The sequence below is a fragment of the Halichoeres trimaculatus genome, unplaced genomic scaffold, assembly GCF_033239565.1.
Source record: "Halichoeres trimaculatus isolate MK-OKI-2021-1 unplaced genomic scaffold, fHalTri1.1 fHalTri1_scaffold_20, whole genome shotgun sequence".
Classification (NCBI taxonomy): domain Eukaryota; kingdom Metazoa; phylum Chordata; class Actinopteri; order Labriformes; family Labridae; genus Halichoeres; species Halichoeres trimaculatus.
In genome coordinates, this window is record NW_027437198.1 from 12,295,878 (window position 1) to 12,312,705 (window position 16,828).

Here is a 16,828-nt window from a genome sequence, read left to right on the forward strand (position 1 = left end):
GCAGCCAGAAAATATAACAACTGTCATTTCAAAAACAGTTTAAAGGATGATTTTCTGTTTCTCATTTAAGTTTAGATATACAGACATCATGTCACGGTGTACACACACAGCCTTGAGGTCAGTAGAGGTCAGAGGTTACAGTTACCTTTGCTCAAGGCTTTTTAGGGCACATGCAACAACAACATAACAACATATTTACAGACACTCTGAGCACATCGTACATGTATTTTCAAAACTGAGGTGTTAAAGTGCGCAGATGGACACATGCCTGTCAGTCAAACTGATTTGCAAAGATAAAAATCAGTGTCCGTGGAAAAGAAAACAAACTCAGAGCACACACAGAACATGAAACATGAGCACAGCCTCAATAAGTGCAACAGAAGCCAAAGTATGACAGGCAAAGTGACATGTGGCAAAAACCTTTTAGCTTTTAATCGACAGTGACATGTGGCAAATGTTAAATGAGGTCAACCTGATTGAAACATTAGCTCAGCATCAGTTAGATTTAACAGTGTTTTGTGCTCTTGTGAGGTACAGATGTGTGTTGCAAAGAAAGAGGGGACACACTCCCCACATTTTGGTGTACAACTTCAAATATATAAAGGATCAGACTTATATAATTCAAACATACAGCAGCCTTCAAGTGCAGCTTTTTGTGCTGAGGAAAACTTTCCACTCCGACAAAGTCCTTTAAGTCTCTGCCGTCCAGGTACAACCAGATGAGTTGTTTTCAGCCTGGAGTCAGAAAAGTAGATTCTTTAATCTCCAAGGATTAGTCAAATGTGCTCCTGCCGGTGCTCAGGGCTTCAGAGAGTTTCATGAATGCATGATTTCTGATGCCTCAGAGCCTCCTCCTCCTCATCACCACGAGGCCGAGCAGCAGCAGCAGCTCAGGCTCCTGTTGGGTCACAGTATGTCCGATTTGGCCAGGTTGAGCTCCTCCTCTGACACCGTTAGGTTCCCCATGTACCAGAATATCCAGAACACCAGGCTGAGGAAGATGAGCAGAGGCCCTGAGAAGACAAAAAAGTCCCAGTAACTCAATGGGGCGAAGATCCCGATGAGGAGGAAGGTGAGACCAATGATATCCAAGATCACAGCCAGGGAGACGAAGAAGATGGTGTGCTTCCCCTGCTCCATCTCTGAGGTGACTCCAGGTGAGACGCAGACTTGAGAGTGTCACCTGGAAGGACTGGCAGCAAGTGATCTGAACCTCTGTTTTTCACTGGGAACACACCTTACCGATTTCCTTCACAGTAGTAAGACTGGAATCTAACCACAATAACCTGCTGACAACCCAACTGTCCATCCTCATTCCTTCACAGGGCAGACTCGTTTTACACCTTTGTGTCTTTAATGTGGCACATTGGGCTTGTTGTGTGTAACCAATGTGACAGATTTATGCACATAAATTTAATAATCAGCCTCCTCTGAGCTCCTGTTTACACCAAGATAAGCTGCTGTAATTAATTGGACCCCCTCTGATCTTTTTTGTTCAGCTAATGAAACCAAAGAGATTCAGGGTGCATCAGTTTGTTAAATCTCTTATCAGCATCCTTCAATTTTTCCTCTTGTATGGTGAGACCTTTTAGCTGTTAACCAGCAACATTTGAGATAACAATAGTTTTTTTTCCCAAGCCAACAAACCATAACGTTGATTCAATTAACACAGTCCTGATTAAATGTGTAAATTTTGAAACATTTTTTTTAAGTATAATAATTTCTCACATCAAAATATTTTTTTTATTCATAATGTGGAAGTCTTTACCATTGATTTCCATCCAAATCTAATAATTGAGCGTCAAATTTGACACATCCCAGTGAGAGACCGGACCAATAAAAATTAAATCACGCCCCACTCGTTACACATTTCGAGGCCCTACCTTAATCCTTATCAGAGTGCACTGGTTCACCTCAGGTAACTTATTTGCCTTTAATACTTGACTTTGCTCTTCAGGGTGGATACACTCCATTCAAATATTTAACCATGCACGCTTCATGCTTCTCTATAACAATACCTTTTGTGCCACAAAGAGGAAACAGACGTAATGGAAACTTCTCTGTGTGTGCTTGTTTGACCAGTCAAGCTGCTGCTATTGTCTCTGCTCTGTGGCTTACTCACTGTCCGGCTTGCCATACACGAAGCAGGGAGGACTTCAGTTACTGTATCACCAGTTTGGTTTCAATTGATTCTGCTGTGAGTTGGTCTCACTCTGTGTTTGTTGGAAACAAAGGCTGTCAGAGCTGAACATTTGCATAAGGTGTGACGTTGATGTGTCTCTGAGGCACCTACTCCAAAAAGAGTGATAAACAAACATGCTAAAAATATCTAAGCAGGAGTAAAGTATGTCGCACAGGTTCCCGTGTGAGTTTCCCATGATCCTCTGCTGAGGACTTTCAGGTTTGTTTACCCAACACCACACTGCAAACACAAACCAGTCCGACCAGTGCTGACTGCTTTGACAGCTAATCAAAAGGCCAACATGACTTGACTTTATGAAGTCAGGTGGCATCTGCAACTCAAATAAAGAACCTCAGTAAGACACGCTGAAATACTGGGAATGTGTGGCTCTTAGGAGCTGTCGTATAAACTGATTCTGGTTATATATTTTCATTCAAAACACAAAATACCCAAGTTAAAACTCTTAAAGACACCCATAACCTGCAGCAATATAAACTCAAGATTTTGTAAAGTTTGATGCAGTTTTCCAGCTCCAGGTGACAACAACCAAACATTACACGCTGGCCATAGCACTCAGGAGTTTAACCCACTCTATTTATTGTCTTTGAGTCTTGTAAAGTTGTACCAAACATAAAGAAATAAAGACATTAAAGACGAAAGGCTGTCTCAAACAGAGCTGGCAGTCCCTGCTGACTCTCAGGCTTTTCCTAAATGATTGTTTGGGTTATCCGATGTTAAATCCTGGGGGATAGTTTTTGAAATGTCATTTTTTGGAGGTCATAAAGTTTTGAAAGTGCTTCAATAGATTTCTCATGGCAGCAGGTGTGCTCATTAAAAATAGTTATTGTTTTTGTCCCTCAGATTGTGACTCGAAGTGTCTGACAACATCACAGAAAGGATCCCTTAGAAAACTCAGATTTTACCTCACAGGACACAGAAGATACAGACTGTCTAAACTAGTGTAAAACATCTGAGTCATACAATTAAGAACTATCTTTTTATTAAAGTGATAAAGAAACAGTTTGTTTACAAAAAAAAAACATCATGCAAGGTAGTAAAGGTAGTAAAGCTAGCATACCATCTACAATGAGAGTATTCAGCTAATCATCATTTGTATGTTTAATGTGCTTAAGTGCTAATGAAGCCTCAGGATTTGACTCATAAACTTAAAGCCAAGTAGTGAACCTGAACATGTTTGAATGACAAAAACAGCAGGTAGAAACTCTGCCAGATGAAAACAGAAATCAAATCAAAGGTTTGAAATGGACATTGTGACGTCATCGGCATATAAAGATTCAAGAGCAGGTGACGGATCTGTAGAAATGTAAAAATGACCTGGTTTAAAAGTTATGAACAGTTCACTGAGGTGTGGTTGCTTATCCTGCTGATTCCTCAGAGTTATCAATCATTCTCAAGTCTCTGTCTTTGAAAACTGAGACGATTGGGTGGAATATTTGTCAAAAGATGAGCTTTAAGTACAACATCAGAAAGACAAATCTCATCTGGTGAGATTCTGTGGAGAAACTTTTGCTAAGACATGCGCACTTTGCAGCCACAAATTCTTCTTCATAAAAGTCTTCAGTTCGCAAAGTGCAGAATGAAATCACATCATCTTAAATTATGTTATCTGTTTTCAACGACTCATCCCTTAATCAGATCGTAACCATAGAGAATCAGATCATCTTGCAAAGGAAAGATGCAAAGTCTGATTTGTAGCATAAAGCCTCAAATTGAAAAGAACATAAACATGTCAAATAAGAATAAAAAACAGCAACATTCTCGAAAAAAAATATCTGAACTTCCTCTCAGTAAACATTCATACTTCAGTCTCTATATCTCATGAATTATTGCGTTTCTACAATGATGTCTGCAGACTATTTACAAACAGCTTAACCACAGTGCATTTACTGAAACTATTAGCTTAAAGAAATTAAGGACCTGCCCCTGAAAGTGGACCTGAAAATAACAACAATCACATAGGCCTTTTACAAGTTTCAGCTGCAAGTTAAAGGGACCTGAAACCCACTTCTGCAGCCCTGAATGCACAAGATATTCTTCTCTGGATATCGGTGTCTGCAGCAGAGATTGGAGTTTGCGTGTTGCCAGCAGCAGACAGAGTCATGATCAGTCTTCATATATGAAGGTCAGAATCTAGTTTCTCGTCTTTTCCTGCCTCCACTTTATTCACCTCGTCCGGATCGTCCAGGCCGTCCTCGTACCCTCCGTTGTGGTAGGCTGTGTTCCTCCCCCAGGTGACCCTGCTGGCTTTGTGGGGACCTGGGGCCACCTCGCTGCCGCCGTCCTCGTCGATGTCTCGGACGCACTTGGCTCGCTCCTCTCCCTTCAGCTTCTGGCTCAGCCTCTCGGACAGCTTTCTGGCCAGACGCACGATGGTGCTTCTCCTCTTCTTGGAGCCGTCATCCACGGACACCTGCACGTTCCCCACGTACCACATGAGCCAGGGCCCGAGGCTGAAGAAGATGATCAGGGAGCCTGTGTAGATCAGAAAGTCCCCGTAGAAGCGTCCATCGTAGCGTAAATTGGCGAATATTCCGATGAAGAGGAGAACAAGCCCGACGACATCAAAGGCAATGGCAACAAAAAACAAAGTCACACAGCCTCCGATACACTTAACCTGATTCATGGTGGAGCATTACAGCTGCTTACTGCTTGTATAACGGGAGGATGCTTCATCCGGTGTACCTGAAGACGCAGCGCACCTGCAGAGCCCCGCCCCTAGGAGTAGATAAACAAGAAGTCTCCCCTCAGGCTCTGGCAGTGTACACACACACACACACACACACACACACACACACACACACACACACACACACACACACACACACACACACACACACACTGAAACATAGGCTGTGGTCAGGTGTGCCAAGTGTTTACATCAAATTGAGCCACCATCAGTGTGGAGAGGCTGAATCCAGGTGAAGGTCTATAAAAGCAGAAAGGTGATGCAAACGATCTAGAGCAGGCAGGACGACATTTGACATGCAAATCCAGATCCAGACACACAAAGTAACACTGACTCAGCCTTTTTTTTTTTTTTTTTTTTTTTTTTTTAAAGAAAGCCTTTTGAATTCAGAAGCCACCAACAAGACAGTTAGGGTAATCGTTTTAGATTCTGAAACTGTCTTGTATGTTAAAAGGGGGGTATTGTTGTTTTTTTTTTAAGTCTTTATTCTGTCCTTGTAGTAGTTTTGCATTATACAGCTATAAAAAAAAAACCCTACTTTTTTTTATGGTGTTTCAGAAAGTGGAGCTCATAGCTGAATTTCAGGAGCAGGACCACACCTCAACCTCACCCCTTCCGGTATTTAAACCCTCCTAACCTTTCATGTCCTGTTTGTTCTCGCTTCATACGCCGAAACACGCGTCTCAAGCCGAACGAGCATTTAATCGATAAAACTAACTCAAACATCACTTCGTTAATTGGTTACTCACCATCCGAAGGTTCCATGGATTCCATCACTCTTTCGACTTCTGAGGAAGATCTTTTCGAAACCCAGGAAGACATCAATGAAACGTGGACACTGCGAAAAGACTCCATGCCCGAAGCTGATCCAGCTGTGCCGGAGACCCCGCTCTCAGCTGCGCCAGGGCCATCCAGCAACGGACATACTCCACCGACTCGTCACATTATATCCTCCGTGGTCCACGTGTCGCCAGGTTCGTCTCTCAATAGGATTCAGTGTTATGGTTCCGACGAAGAATCCACACCATCTCTCAGCCCCCCTCCTTCAACAAAGAAGAGAGGCCGCGGGAAATCGGCTACCGCTCCACGCCGCCGTCGGGGTTCCCCTACTCCTTCACCCCAGAGGCTCTCAGCTGCCGCCCGCCAGAGTCTCAACCCTCGACGCAGGTCGGAGCGCCATCACGCCCCAGCCAGGTCTCCAATTCTCCTACCCTCGACCAGAATTTCTGATTGGACTGTTGCCTCTCTCCAAAAAGCTCTTAAAAACAAGAAAATTCCATTCAGCCGGTATGATAACAAGACGAAACTCTTCAACACTCTGTTGTCTTCCTGCTGCTCACCGGACTCCGTCCCGCCTCCTCATGACGTCATCACGCAAGACATCGCTCCGCTGGGTGAATGCAGCGCTAAAGGGCCATCACACTCATCTCCAACTCGGAAGAAGCCAAGGAGAGGACAATTGAATAAAAGCCACATGGCTTCAAATACTTCAGATGGCATTTCAGCTGCCATACCTCATTCCCATGCCAGTCAGTTTTCACACAGTAATTACCTTCCAAGCACCCAGGATCATCTTCATCAAAATGTTCAGCCTAATCACCAGCAGAAATCTGTCATTTCCAGGGCCATCTCTTTTCTTCCACATCAGGTCCCTCCTTCTCATGCTTCTAACTCAGGGCAGCATGCCTCCACAGCAGCATCCCACCTGCCCTTTCAGCCACCCACCACTTCAGGATACCTCGGCACCCCTTCGTCAGTTTTTCCTGGTTTAAATTCCTCCCAGCCTGTTTCAGCCAGAACTTACAACACTGGGCTGCTTACGACCTCAGCAGGTCTTTCCCACCAACACCAGCTAGCATCAGTCGGGGCATCGGGCACCGGGATGTCAATGCCCCCGGCTGTTCAAAATCAATTGCATCAACTGTCAGCGTCAGTCGGGGCACCGGGCACCGGGATGTCATTGCCCCCGGCTTCTCAAACCCAACTACTTTTTCAGACAGCACCGGTCGGGGCATCGGGCACCGGGATGTCATTGCCCCCGGCCTCTCAAACCCAACCACCTTTTCAGACAGCGCCGGTCGGGGCATCGGGCACCGGGATGCCATTGCCCCCGGCTTTTTATTCCCAACAACAGCAAGCTTTAGCTGGAGTGCCAGGCACCGAGTTGCAGATACCAGCAACTTTCATTCCTCAGCAACAATTTCAGTCAGCTTCAGCCGGGGCATTGGGCACCGGGATGCCATTGCCCCCGGCCTTTTATTCTCTACAACAGCAAGCTTTAGCTGGAGTACAAGGCACCGAGATGCCGCCACCAGCAATGTTCATACCTCAGCAGCAATTCCCGCCAGCTTCAGTTGGGGTTTCAGGCACCGGGTTGCCGCTCACTCAGCCGATCTCTACCCAGCGAGCACCTCATGCTTTCACTTTAGCTACAGCTAACCCACCTTGCCGTCAACCTTGCTCTTCAATTTCACGCCCCTCTCCGGTACCCAATAATCTCCGCAAACAGATACTCGACGGTAATTACATAGATCTAGCTTTACTTATCCTGCCTTCCCTTCGTCAGTCTGGTGCAGATAGATTTCAAGACGGTTTCGAGCAGAGTCCCTCTAAAAAAGCTACAGTTTCCAACCGTTCCAAAGACCTTTCACCAACCGAGTTCGCTTATGCTTTTTCCCTTTTTAGGGATGTTCTCTGTTCTCAATTTCCTGGCCGCCGTCAGGAATTAGATGATTACTTGTCTCTCGTTCTAAATCTAGCCCTTCGCTTCGGAGGCAATGGCTTCTATCAGTACCACATCCATTTTGCTTCAGAAGCAGCAGCCCGGCTTCAGCAGTTTAATGAAAATACCTACTGGGGCAGTCTCGATAACGAGGTCTATTGCCGCATTTTTGCATCCCGTGCAGCCACGCCATGTTGTCTCTGTGGCGCCCCCTCTCATCCTGCCTCCTCTTGCTCTCTCCCTGCCCACACAAAGCCTCGACTAACCACACGTTCTTCTGCCTTCTCCCGGTTATCAACAGTGGCTCCACCGGTTCCTCAGCCCCCAGTGCAGACAGCTTTTGCATCAGTCTTCCCCTCAAATAGTGGGTTTGACAAGAAAGGCAGACCCATAATGCGTCAAGCAGGTCGTGCCATTTGCAATAATTTTAACGAGTCAGGGTGCAGCATGTCTCAGTGTCGTTTCCTCCATGTTTGCTCCTTTTGCGGGGGCAGCCATGCCCGCTCGGCCTGTCCTCACAACCCCGTGACAACTCAGAAACAAGGTAAGAACCTATCCTCACCCATCAATCTTTCAGCACTAGCTACAGCACTTAAAAATCATCCAGACCAAACCCTTGTGCAGTTCTTAATCCAGGGTTTTAAGTTTGGCTTCCATCCAGGGCTTTCAGTTATGCCTTCCGTCTCTTATGAATGCCGCAATCTCCTTTCAGCCATCAATGATCCTGATTCCGTAGATAGCCTGCTCAAAAAAGAAATCAATAATGGTTTCATGATTGGCCCATTCTCCACCCCTCCTTTTCCAACATTCCGCATCAGTCCTATCGGTATTGCAACGAGGAAATACTCTGGGAAAAAACGCATTATTATCGATCTATCTGCACCACACTGTACTACAGTACCTAGTATCAACAGCCTGATTCCTAGCGAGGACTACTCCCTCAACTACGCAACCATTAATCATGCCATCTCACTAATCAAACTTGCTGGGAAAGGTTCCTGGCTCTCAAAAGCAGACATCTCCAATGCTTTCAAGGTTCTCCCTCTTCGTCCTGATTTCTGGCCATTCTTTGGTGTCAAGTGGAGAGGCGCTTACTACTTTGCAGTGAGGCTCACTTTTGGTTGCAAGTCCAGCCCTAAGCTCTTTGATACTTTTGCAGAAGCTCTTTGCTGGATTCTGTCAAATGTTCACAAGCTACCCTTCTTAGTTCATCTCTTAGATGACTTTTTAGTCATAACCTCCCCCTCATCACCGCCAGCTTCTGGGCTGACCACACTGACCGCTGTCTTTTCGGATCTCGGGGTTCCTTTGTCAGCAGAGAAGACACAGGGGCCTTCCACATCACTTGAGTTTCTGGGCATCACTCTGGACACTAACCTGTCCCAAGCCTCACTCCCATCAGACAAGCTCAAACGCATCTGTCTTCTAATCTCTAACTTTCTCCTCGCACCGAGTTGCACCAAACGTCAACTCCTCTCTCTTCTTGGCCATCTCAATTTTGCCATGCGAATCATCCCCCAAGGTAGAGCTTTCATTTCCCACCTCTTGTCCATCGCCTCTTCTGTTCCATCTCTTTTGACTTCAGTCTCTCTCGACCGTCCAAGCCAAGCAGAACTACATTTTTGGCTGATCCTACTGGCTAACTGGAATGGAATTTCCTTCTTCTATGAGACTCAACCAACCCTTTCAGCTGACATCCATCTGTTTACAGATGCGGCTCCTTCTGTCGGTTTTGGGGGTTACTATAATGGAAGATGGTTTTCAGGAGAATGGCCCCCCGAGTTTAACAGCAGTTGTCAGCAAGGATCTTCTGCCCTCTTTGAAATCTATCCCATCGTTGTAGCAGCCATTCTCTGGGGTCATGAATGGTCCTGCAAGTCCATCCTCATTCATTCCGACAACCTTGCAGCTGTAGACATCATAAACAAAGGTCGTTCTAATGCTCCCTCTATCATGCCCTTCATCCGTCGTCTTACTTGGCATTCATTCACACATCATTACATCCTCCGAGCAGTTCACATTCCTGGTCATTCTAATGCAATAGCTGACGCGCTCTCTCGGTTCTCTTTCCAGAAGTTCAGAAGCTTGGCCCCATCTGCAGACGAGCACCCAACTCCGGTTCCTCCATATTCGGCACTGATATTCACCCTTTAAATCCAGCTCTCTTTCCCCTGCTGATCGAGTCCCGTAATTACATCATAAACAGTCTTTCTCAAACAACTCTGTCTTCCTACTGGTCTGCATGGACATGCTTTCGCAACTTTCATCTTCAGTACCACATACCTTTCCCGTCCTTCGACCTCATTACCATGACCAGTTTCATAACCTTTGCACATTCCTATCTTAAAATCACAACCCAGACTATTAAAGTCTATCTCAGCGGCATCAGTTTCTTCTCCAAACTCCTTACCGGCAACCCAGGCCAAGCTCACAACCACCATCAAGTAACCTCGCTTCTTAAGGGGCTCTTGCGTCAAGAGCCTGCTCAAGTGCCTCGCCGCCTCCCACTCACCTTTGATATTCTTTCCACATGCATTCATACCATTCAATCACGTTACTCTAATCGTTTAGTCGCACAAACTCTAGAAGCCATGTTCATCCTCGCCTTCTTTGGTTTCCTGAGATGCTCCGAATTCACTACTTCTACCCTCCGCTTCGATCCTCTTCGACACCCATGCATTTCAGATCTGTCTCCCTTCTCATCAGATACCATCGTTTTCTACCTTAAAAGATCAAAAACAAACCAGTTCAGTAACCCTACTCCGATCTTTTATTTCGATACCCAGGCACCCGTCAATCCTTTCATTACACTCTCAAACTTCCTGCAGGTTAGGAAATCCCAATGCAAATCCCTACAGGAACCTCTTTTTGTCTCCGAATCCGGTCAAGTCGCCACACGTTTCTGGTTTCACCTTCACCTCCGTCAGGTACTATCTCAATCAGGCATCTCCCCCACACACTACTCAGGACATTCTTTCAGAATCGGAGCCGCCACGTCAGCCGCACGCAGTGGCATTCCAGAACGCGTTATTCAAATCATGGGCCGCTGGTCTTCACAAGCGTATCACCGCTACATTCGTTCCGATCTGAAAGATCTGAAGTCAGCACAAGCTCGCTTCAAATGATTAATTCTCACTGTTTTTTGGGGGGTCCGTCGTGCCCGGGAGCTACGGCGGACTTCCTTTCGGAGTTTTCCCCACAACGTCTTCATTAATCTATCTATTCAAATAAACCGTTTAAACGCATTGTTGATGTGTGGTCCTTGCTAGTGAAGTGGAGCTCATAGCTGAATTTCAGGAGCAGGACCACACCTCAACCTCACCCCTTCCGGTATTTAAACCCTCCTAACCTTTCATGTCCTGTTTGTTCTCGCTTCATACACCCTCCCTCCCTCCCCTTCTCTCTTAATCATCTTCTTCTTCATTCATAGGGCCTTAAAAGGGGGGTCCGTCGTGCCCGGGAGCTACGGCGGACTTCCTTTCGGAGTTTTCCCCACAACGTCTTCATTAATCTATCTATTCAAATAAACCGTTTAAACGCATTGTTGATGTGTGGTCCTTGCTAGTGAAACCATTATTTCAACTTGTGTCTGTCTCTTTAAAGTTTCCTACTCCACAAACCCCCTTCCCTCTGATTGGCCAGCCCTCCTGAAGGCTGTATAAGGCGGGGAATGAGCTCTGTCCATCCAATGTTTCAGGAGATCTTTATGTGATGATCACACCACCATTTCAGCTATTTCTTCAACGTGAATATGCAGCAGTTTAAAAATCTGTTCACGGTAAATATGAACTTCCAGCATTGTTACTTCTCAATTTTGTGAAATAAGAATATCCTATCACAAAAAAAAAAAAAAAAACAAATGCTTGCCTCAAATGCCCCATTGCCAGTTTTTTATTTTTATTTTTTTTTTTTACACTTTATAAGCAATTGTGGTGTAATTTTTGTCTTGTAACTTCTCTGAATAAGACATTTCTTAGACTTGTCAGGCAAATGGGCTCATATTTGGTCTGATTAGACATTTTTTATTAAAATAAGACACAAAAAAGTTCTGAAATTTGCTTCTTCTGTGATGACTATCAGTTTGAAGTGGATTGCAGCAACACCTTTGGCTGGAATCATGGAATGACGTGACTTTTAGCAAGGCATGTGTTTGTTTTGAAAAATGGAGGGAAAAAAGATTTTTTTTTACACCACTTTTCTTTGTATAGACAACTTTTTACCAGATACAACGCAACAAGGTAAGGCATTCATCAACAGTTATGTAGCAAACTTTGCAAGCAAGCAAAACAAGGAAACTTTGTCATTCTGTACCATAGTTTAGTGTGCTACATTTAGCGCTTCTGGCAGCCAGGTGCTCTGAGATAGTGTTGGCAATCTGCAATGTTAATGAAGCCTGGTTATGTCCTGCTAGCTGTCTCCCAAGCAGAGCTAACATAACCTCACTCTTAATTTTATTCACAGACTGTCATATTTGAACAGACCACTGCTGAATAACTTCTGAATGCAGATTGTAATGAACATTTTCACAAACAGTTTAACCCCTATTTTAACAGTTTAACCCGTGTTTTAGCCTTTAGCTTGTGTTTTAGCCTTTGTGCTGTGCTTTATCACCTTTACATTCAGCTAAACTGAGAAACTCATTATAACTTGTGGATTACGATCAGACATGTATCTAGAAGTGAGACCTTTTCAGGATCACTTAGAAAGTACTCACAGTCCCTTTAACTCAAATGATATCACTTGACCACTTCCCAGATTCCCTTTCCTCTATTTGGCTTTTCATTAACCCAGTGCTTCTCAATTATTTTCTGTTACGCCCCCCCTAGCAAGAAGAAAACAATTCGCGGCCCCACCCCACCACCCACTCTCAGCCGCAACTATAAATAATAGCATTTGTCTATAAAATAGTTATAGGTACACCTCTGCATAACATCGTATCCTTGTTAACATAAAGAAAACAAAAAGAAAGAGATATAGTTCAACTTACAAGAATAACCTTATTAACATTGTTTATTAGTCTGTAAAAGAAAAGATTTTAAGTGCATCAATTTGCCTGAAATTCAAAAAATAATAATATCCTTGTATAAGCTGTAAACATTTTTGACAGACTTATTGAACCATTTGCTGCTGAAAATAAAATTAAACAAAATCAATAAATAATAACAAATTCAAAAAAATAATTATTGTAATTTTTGTAGTACGGCGGGACAAAAGCATGTTCCCCAGGGTCACACGCGCCCCCTCAGCATCGCATTGCGCCCCCCCAGCGGGGCCCGCCCCACTATTTGAGAAGCACTGCATTTACCTGAAAGCTTTGACATGACAGTTTAAGGTTATCAAAACGGGACATGACGTGAATATTTAGCATTTAAACTCATCAGTTGTAATCAAAATATAAAATTTGACTCCCTTTAGATGATTTATGCAAATTAAGCTCATTCAGTTAAGATTTTAGTATTTACAGCAGCCTCAGATACCAAATACTGATCATAGGTTTCATTTTAAGTGCTTCCTAAAAGACATGTTAATATATCAAGTACAAATGTTGAAGACTCAAACCTCTGAAAGGGTTAATCAAGACTTTCCTCCGCGTTATTTAAATCTTATGAAAATGTTCCTTCAGGTCTCAGCAGTCAAATTTCTTCCATTGACTCTGCAATAAGACAATTTGAAGGAGACAAAGCAAACGCAGGATTATAAGCTCTCAAAACTTTTAATTATTCATGAATTGGCATATAGTGAAGCACACAGCATTAGGTAATCCCCAAAGTCCACTTCCCCATCATAAATATTCATGAGGACTGTATACTCTCTGCTGTCCACACTTAATTGTGTGTAAGTAAGAAGTGCATGTTGTCCTCGTGCTTACACCTTTCTTTCTTCTTGGCAGCCACGGTTATGAAAACGCTTTCATGCACACTGTGGATTGAGATAAGAGCAGCAATCCTGTAAAAACCACGGAGATAAATGTAAACGTCATCAAAGTCTGTGAATAAAACGCTCCATGCAAGAGAGGATTCTCTGCAGTCCAGTTTTTGTGTCACAGGTTGAACATGGGCGGCCTGTAGTAAGAGAGCGGCTTTTTCATACTCAACCGCTTCCTGTTCTCCTTGGTGATGGGGATCAGGACCACGCCCACTACGAAAACCATCAGTCCGATGGACAGCAAGGCCGGGCCCAAGATGTTGGTTACCTTTTTGCAGTGTCCAGCAAAGTACAAGCCGCTGATGATGATCCCGCACGCCAGGAAGCTGCCCCCAGTGGACATGAGATGGATGGGGAACCAGAAGATCTCACGCTTGTCCTCGGTGCGGGGGTTCTCTGCTGTCCAGAGGGACTCGCTGCGGGAGAGGCTGAACACGGTGGACTCTGTGCGACTCGGTGGAGTCAGCTGGTCCCTGGATTGGGAGAGGGTGCACTCCCCCAGGGGGATGTTTTCTGGGCTGCCCGGCATGACCTCCTGGAAGAGTCTGAGGGGGGATGGATTTAAATCTTCTGTCAAACATGAAATCCTGATGAACTCATGACTGACAGGTCCTAAAATTTTCCAGAACTGCTCCTTTTTTCTTTTTCTATTTTTCTTTTTCCTGAAAATCATTCAGAAAGAGTGGTCAAACATCTGTGGTCCATTGTCACAGCCCTATGAAATCAAACCTCACCTGTCCCACAGGTGTCTCTTGATACTGGATGATAAGTGGCCAGATATCTGCAGTGTTACGTGCTGCGTAAACATCAGCAAACTCTGCTTCTCACCAAGGAAAACTATCTCCATTAGGGGACAATATGGGGAAAATATGTTGGGTTGTTTTATGGCAAGATCAGGGTCTGGATTTTGCTTTTAAGACTTTTTTGACCTGCAACCTTTTTAGTCCCAAATATTTACCTCCATGAAGAAGGTTATGTTTTTGGGAAAGTTTTTCTGTTTGTTTGTTTGCCTTTGAACAACATAACTCAAAAAGTTACGAACAGATCTTGATGACATTTTCAGGAAATGTTCAAAATGGGATAAGAAAGACGTGATTAAATTTTGGAGGTGATCCTGATCACCGTCTGGATCCAGGATTTTTTAAAAGGATTCTTTATCATTGTGAGATAGGGCTGTTTTCACCATATGTGTATATAACTCCACCATAAATGGTTGGATTGCTTTACAAAACAATATAAGACAAGGTCACCATAATTTCTGACAGATGTAAAAGTACGATCCAGATACTGGCAATATTCTGGATACTAAGATCCTGAATATGAAATATGAACTGGGTCATCATAATTTTCAGCACTGTCAAGTAACAAATTATCATACAAACCTGCAACTAACACCAAATTGTAGCAGACAGTCTGCTGAAAGGGAGTATAACATTAAAGTAGTACTAAAGTGTTTGGTGACAATCACAATATGCTTGGTGGAGGTCTGCGCTCTCTAAGCGCTTTTCTAGGTCTTATCCTGCACCATTTCATAACTCTAATCTTGTCTTGTGTCCTCTTGTGTGTTTGAAGCTCATTTTCATATCATGATAAATACATTAATTTAAGAATCCCCATGTTGATGTCCAGCTTTACTTCACATCTCATTTTTTGCTCATGAAAACTGTACCGGTATGATTCTTTGCAATAAATGTCAATTTGATCTCATGAATGTCAAATAAAAACATAGTGCGCAGTTTTAACTGCTTGTAAAAGTATTACCACTTTTCTAAAGGGCTGCAAATGTCACAACATAGTATGGCCTTGTAAGCGGCTCACACATTAAAAGTTCAGATTTCTATTTTATAGAATCACCTTCCACTGCTTTCTTTTAAACCATGACTTGTTGTTCCTTGTATTTTCTTGCAATACTGTTTCAAATGCATTTAAAACTAGAGAAGCACTCAGTGGGTGCAGACTTCCGCCAAGCATATTGTGATTGTGACCAACACTTAAGTCCTACTTTAATGTTATACTCCCTTTCAGCAGACTGTCTGCTACAATTTGGTGTTAGTTGAAGGTTTGTATAATAATTTGTTACCTGACAGTGTTGAAAATTATGATGACCCAGTTCATATTTCATATTCCAGATCTTAGTATCCAGAATATTGCCAGGATCTGGGTCGTACTTTTACATCTGTCAGAAATTATGGTGACCTTGTGTTGTATCGTTTTTCAAAGCAATCCATCTATTTATCATGGAGTTATATACACATATAGTGAAAACGGCCCTATCTCACAATGATAAAGAATCCTTTTAAAAAATCCTGGATCCAGGCAGTGATCCAGACCACCTCCAAAATTTAACCACTTCTTCCTTATCCCATTTTGAACATTTTCTGAAAATGTCATCAAGATCTGTTTGTTACTTTTTGAGTTATATTGTTCACAGAAGAAAGAAACAAATAGACAGACAGGCAAACCTCCTTGACTGAGGTAATTACAAGAATTTGTTGGTATATGATACGTCAGAGGATGTGCCTTTGCCTGAAAAAGCAGTGTTTCCACTGCACAAACTCTCGCCGTTGATTAGGGAACTTGGGGTACACTCAATGCTTTTTCAGGAACTTCATTAAGCATCAGGAACTTTTTTTTACACTCCTTTAAGGAAGCCATCAAAAGTGTTTGGGGAAATAACTGCAGGGTGGAAGCAGAAGTCCATTGTTCATATTATCTGAAAACAGCTTTACGATAATAAAGATGCTAAAATGACAAAAATCTTTCTATGTTAATCAAAAACTGACATACTTCCCATCTGACAGTCAGGACTACATGTATTGTGAACCTCATTATAACAATGATCTATTTTTGCTGAGAACAAGGAGTAAACACCTACCCTCAAAGCAGGATCAAGTTCAGTTTTTAAGCACAATCCGTAAAAGGTTGAAATATTCCTAATCATCAGAAAAGATCCAGGAATATGAAGAAAGAGCACCCAAACCGTCCGCCCAGAGAAACCAGTACAAAGCAATGCTTAACAACATCCACCCACCCATCCTATCCTCTCCCCACCTCCTCAAGAAGAGAGCCCTCTGACCAACATCCTCTTACCATCATTTACCATCCCAACCGCTCCGACCTGACCGAGCATCCAGGGCGAGCCTTCTGGTTCCCCAGAGGATATCCATAAAGACCCCCAAAGCACTCAGACAGGCGTTTCCATCGGTCCGTAAAACGATCCAAAAACTTCTGCCAACAACTCTGCTGTTTGAGAGCCTGAACCGTCCAAACTGTGGACAATGAAAGGAGGAAT

General features: G+C 43.6%; 1 protein-coding gene across 2 annotated transcripts; it reads right to left on the reverse strand.

Annotated features, from left to right (window-relative positions):
• Positions 1-13,317: 13,317 nt before the first annotated feature.
• Positions 13,318-16,781, reverse strand: pirt (phosphoinositide interacting regulator of transient receptor potential channels). 2 transcript variants are annotated; one of them, XM_074697251.1, is made up of 2 exons: positions 16,627-16,781; positions 13,318-14,081 (listed from the first exon to the last, which is right to left on the reverse strand). In XM_074697251.1, the coding sequence occupies exon 2, from the start codon at positions 14,063-14,065 to the stop codon at positions 13,652-13,654; it is 414 nt and encodes a 137-aa protein (XP_074553352.1). In that variant the 5' UTR covers positions 14,066-14,081; positions 16,627-16,781; the 3' UTR covers positions 13,318-13,651. The 2 variants fall into 2 exon arrangements, with proteins under 2 accessions (XP_074553352.1, XP_074553351.1); XM_074697250.1 differs by lacking the exon at positions 16,627-16,781 and adding an exon at positions 16,412-16,604 and having other exon boundaries at positions 13,320-14,081.
• Between the last annotated feature and the right edge of the window lie 47 nt (positions 16,782-16,828).

What these genes read in the sequence shown, in the direction of transcription:
- pirt (XM_074697251.1), bottom strand. Translation starts at nt 14,065, where the DNA reads ATGCCGGGCAGCCCAGAAAACATCCCCCTGGGGGAGTGCACCCTCTCC.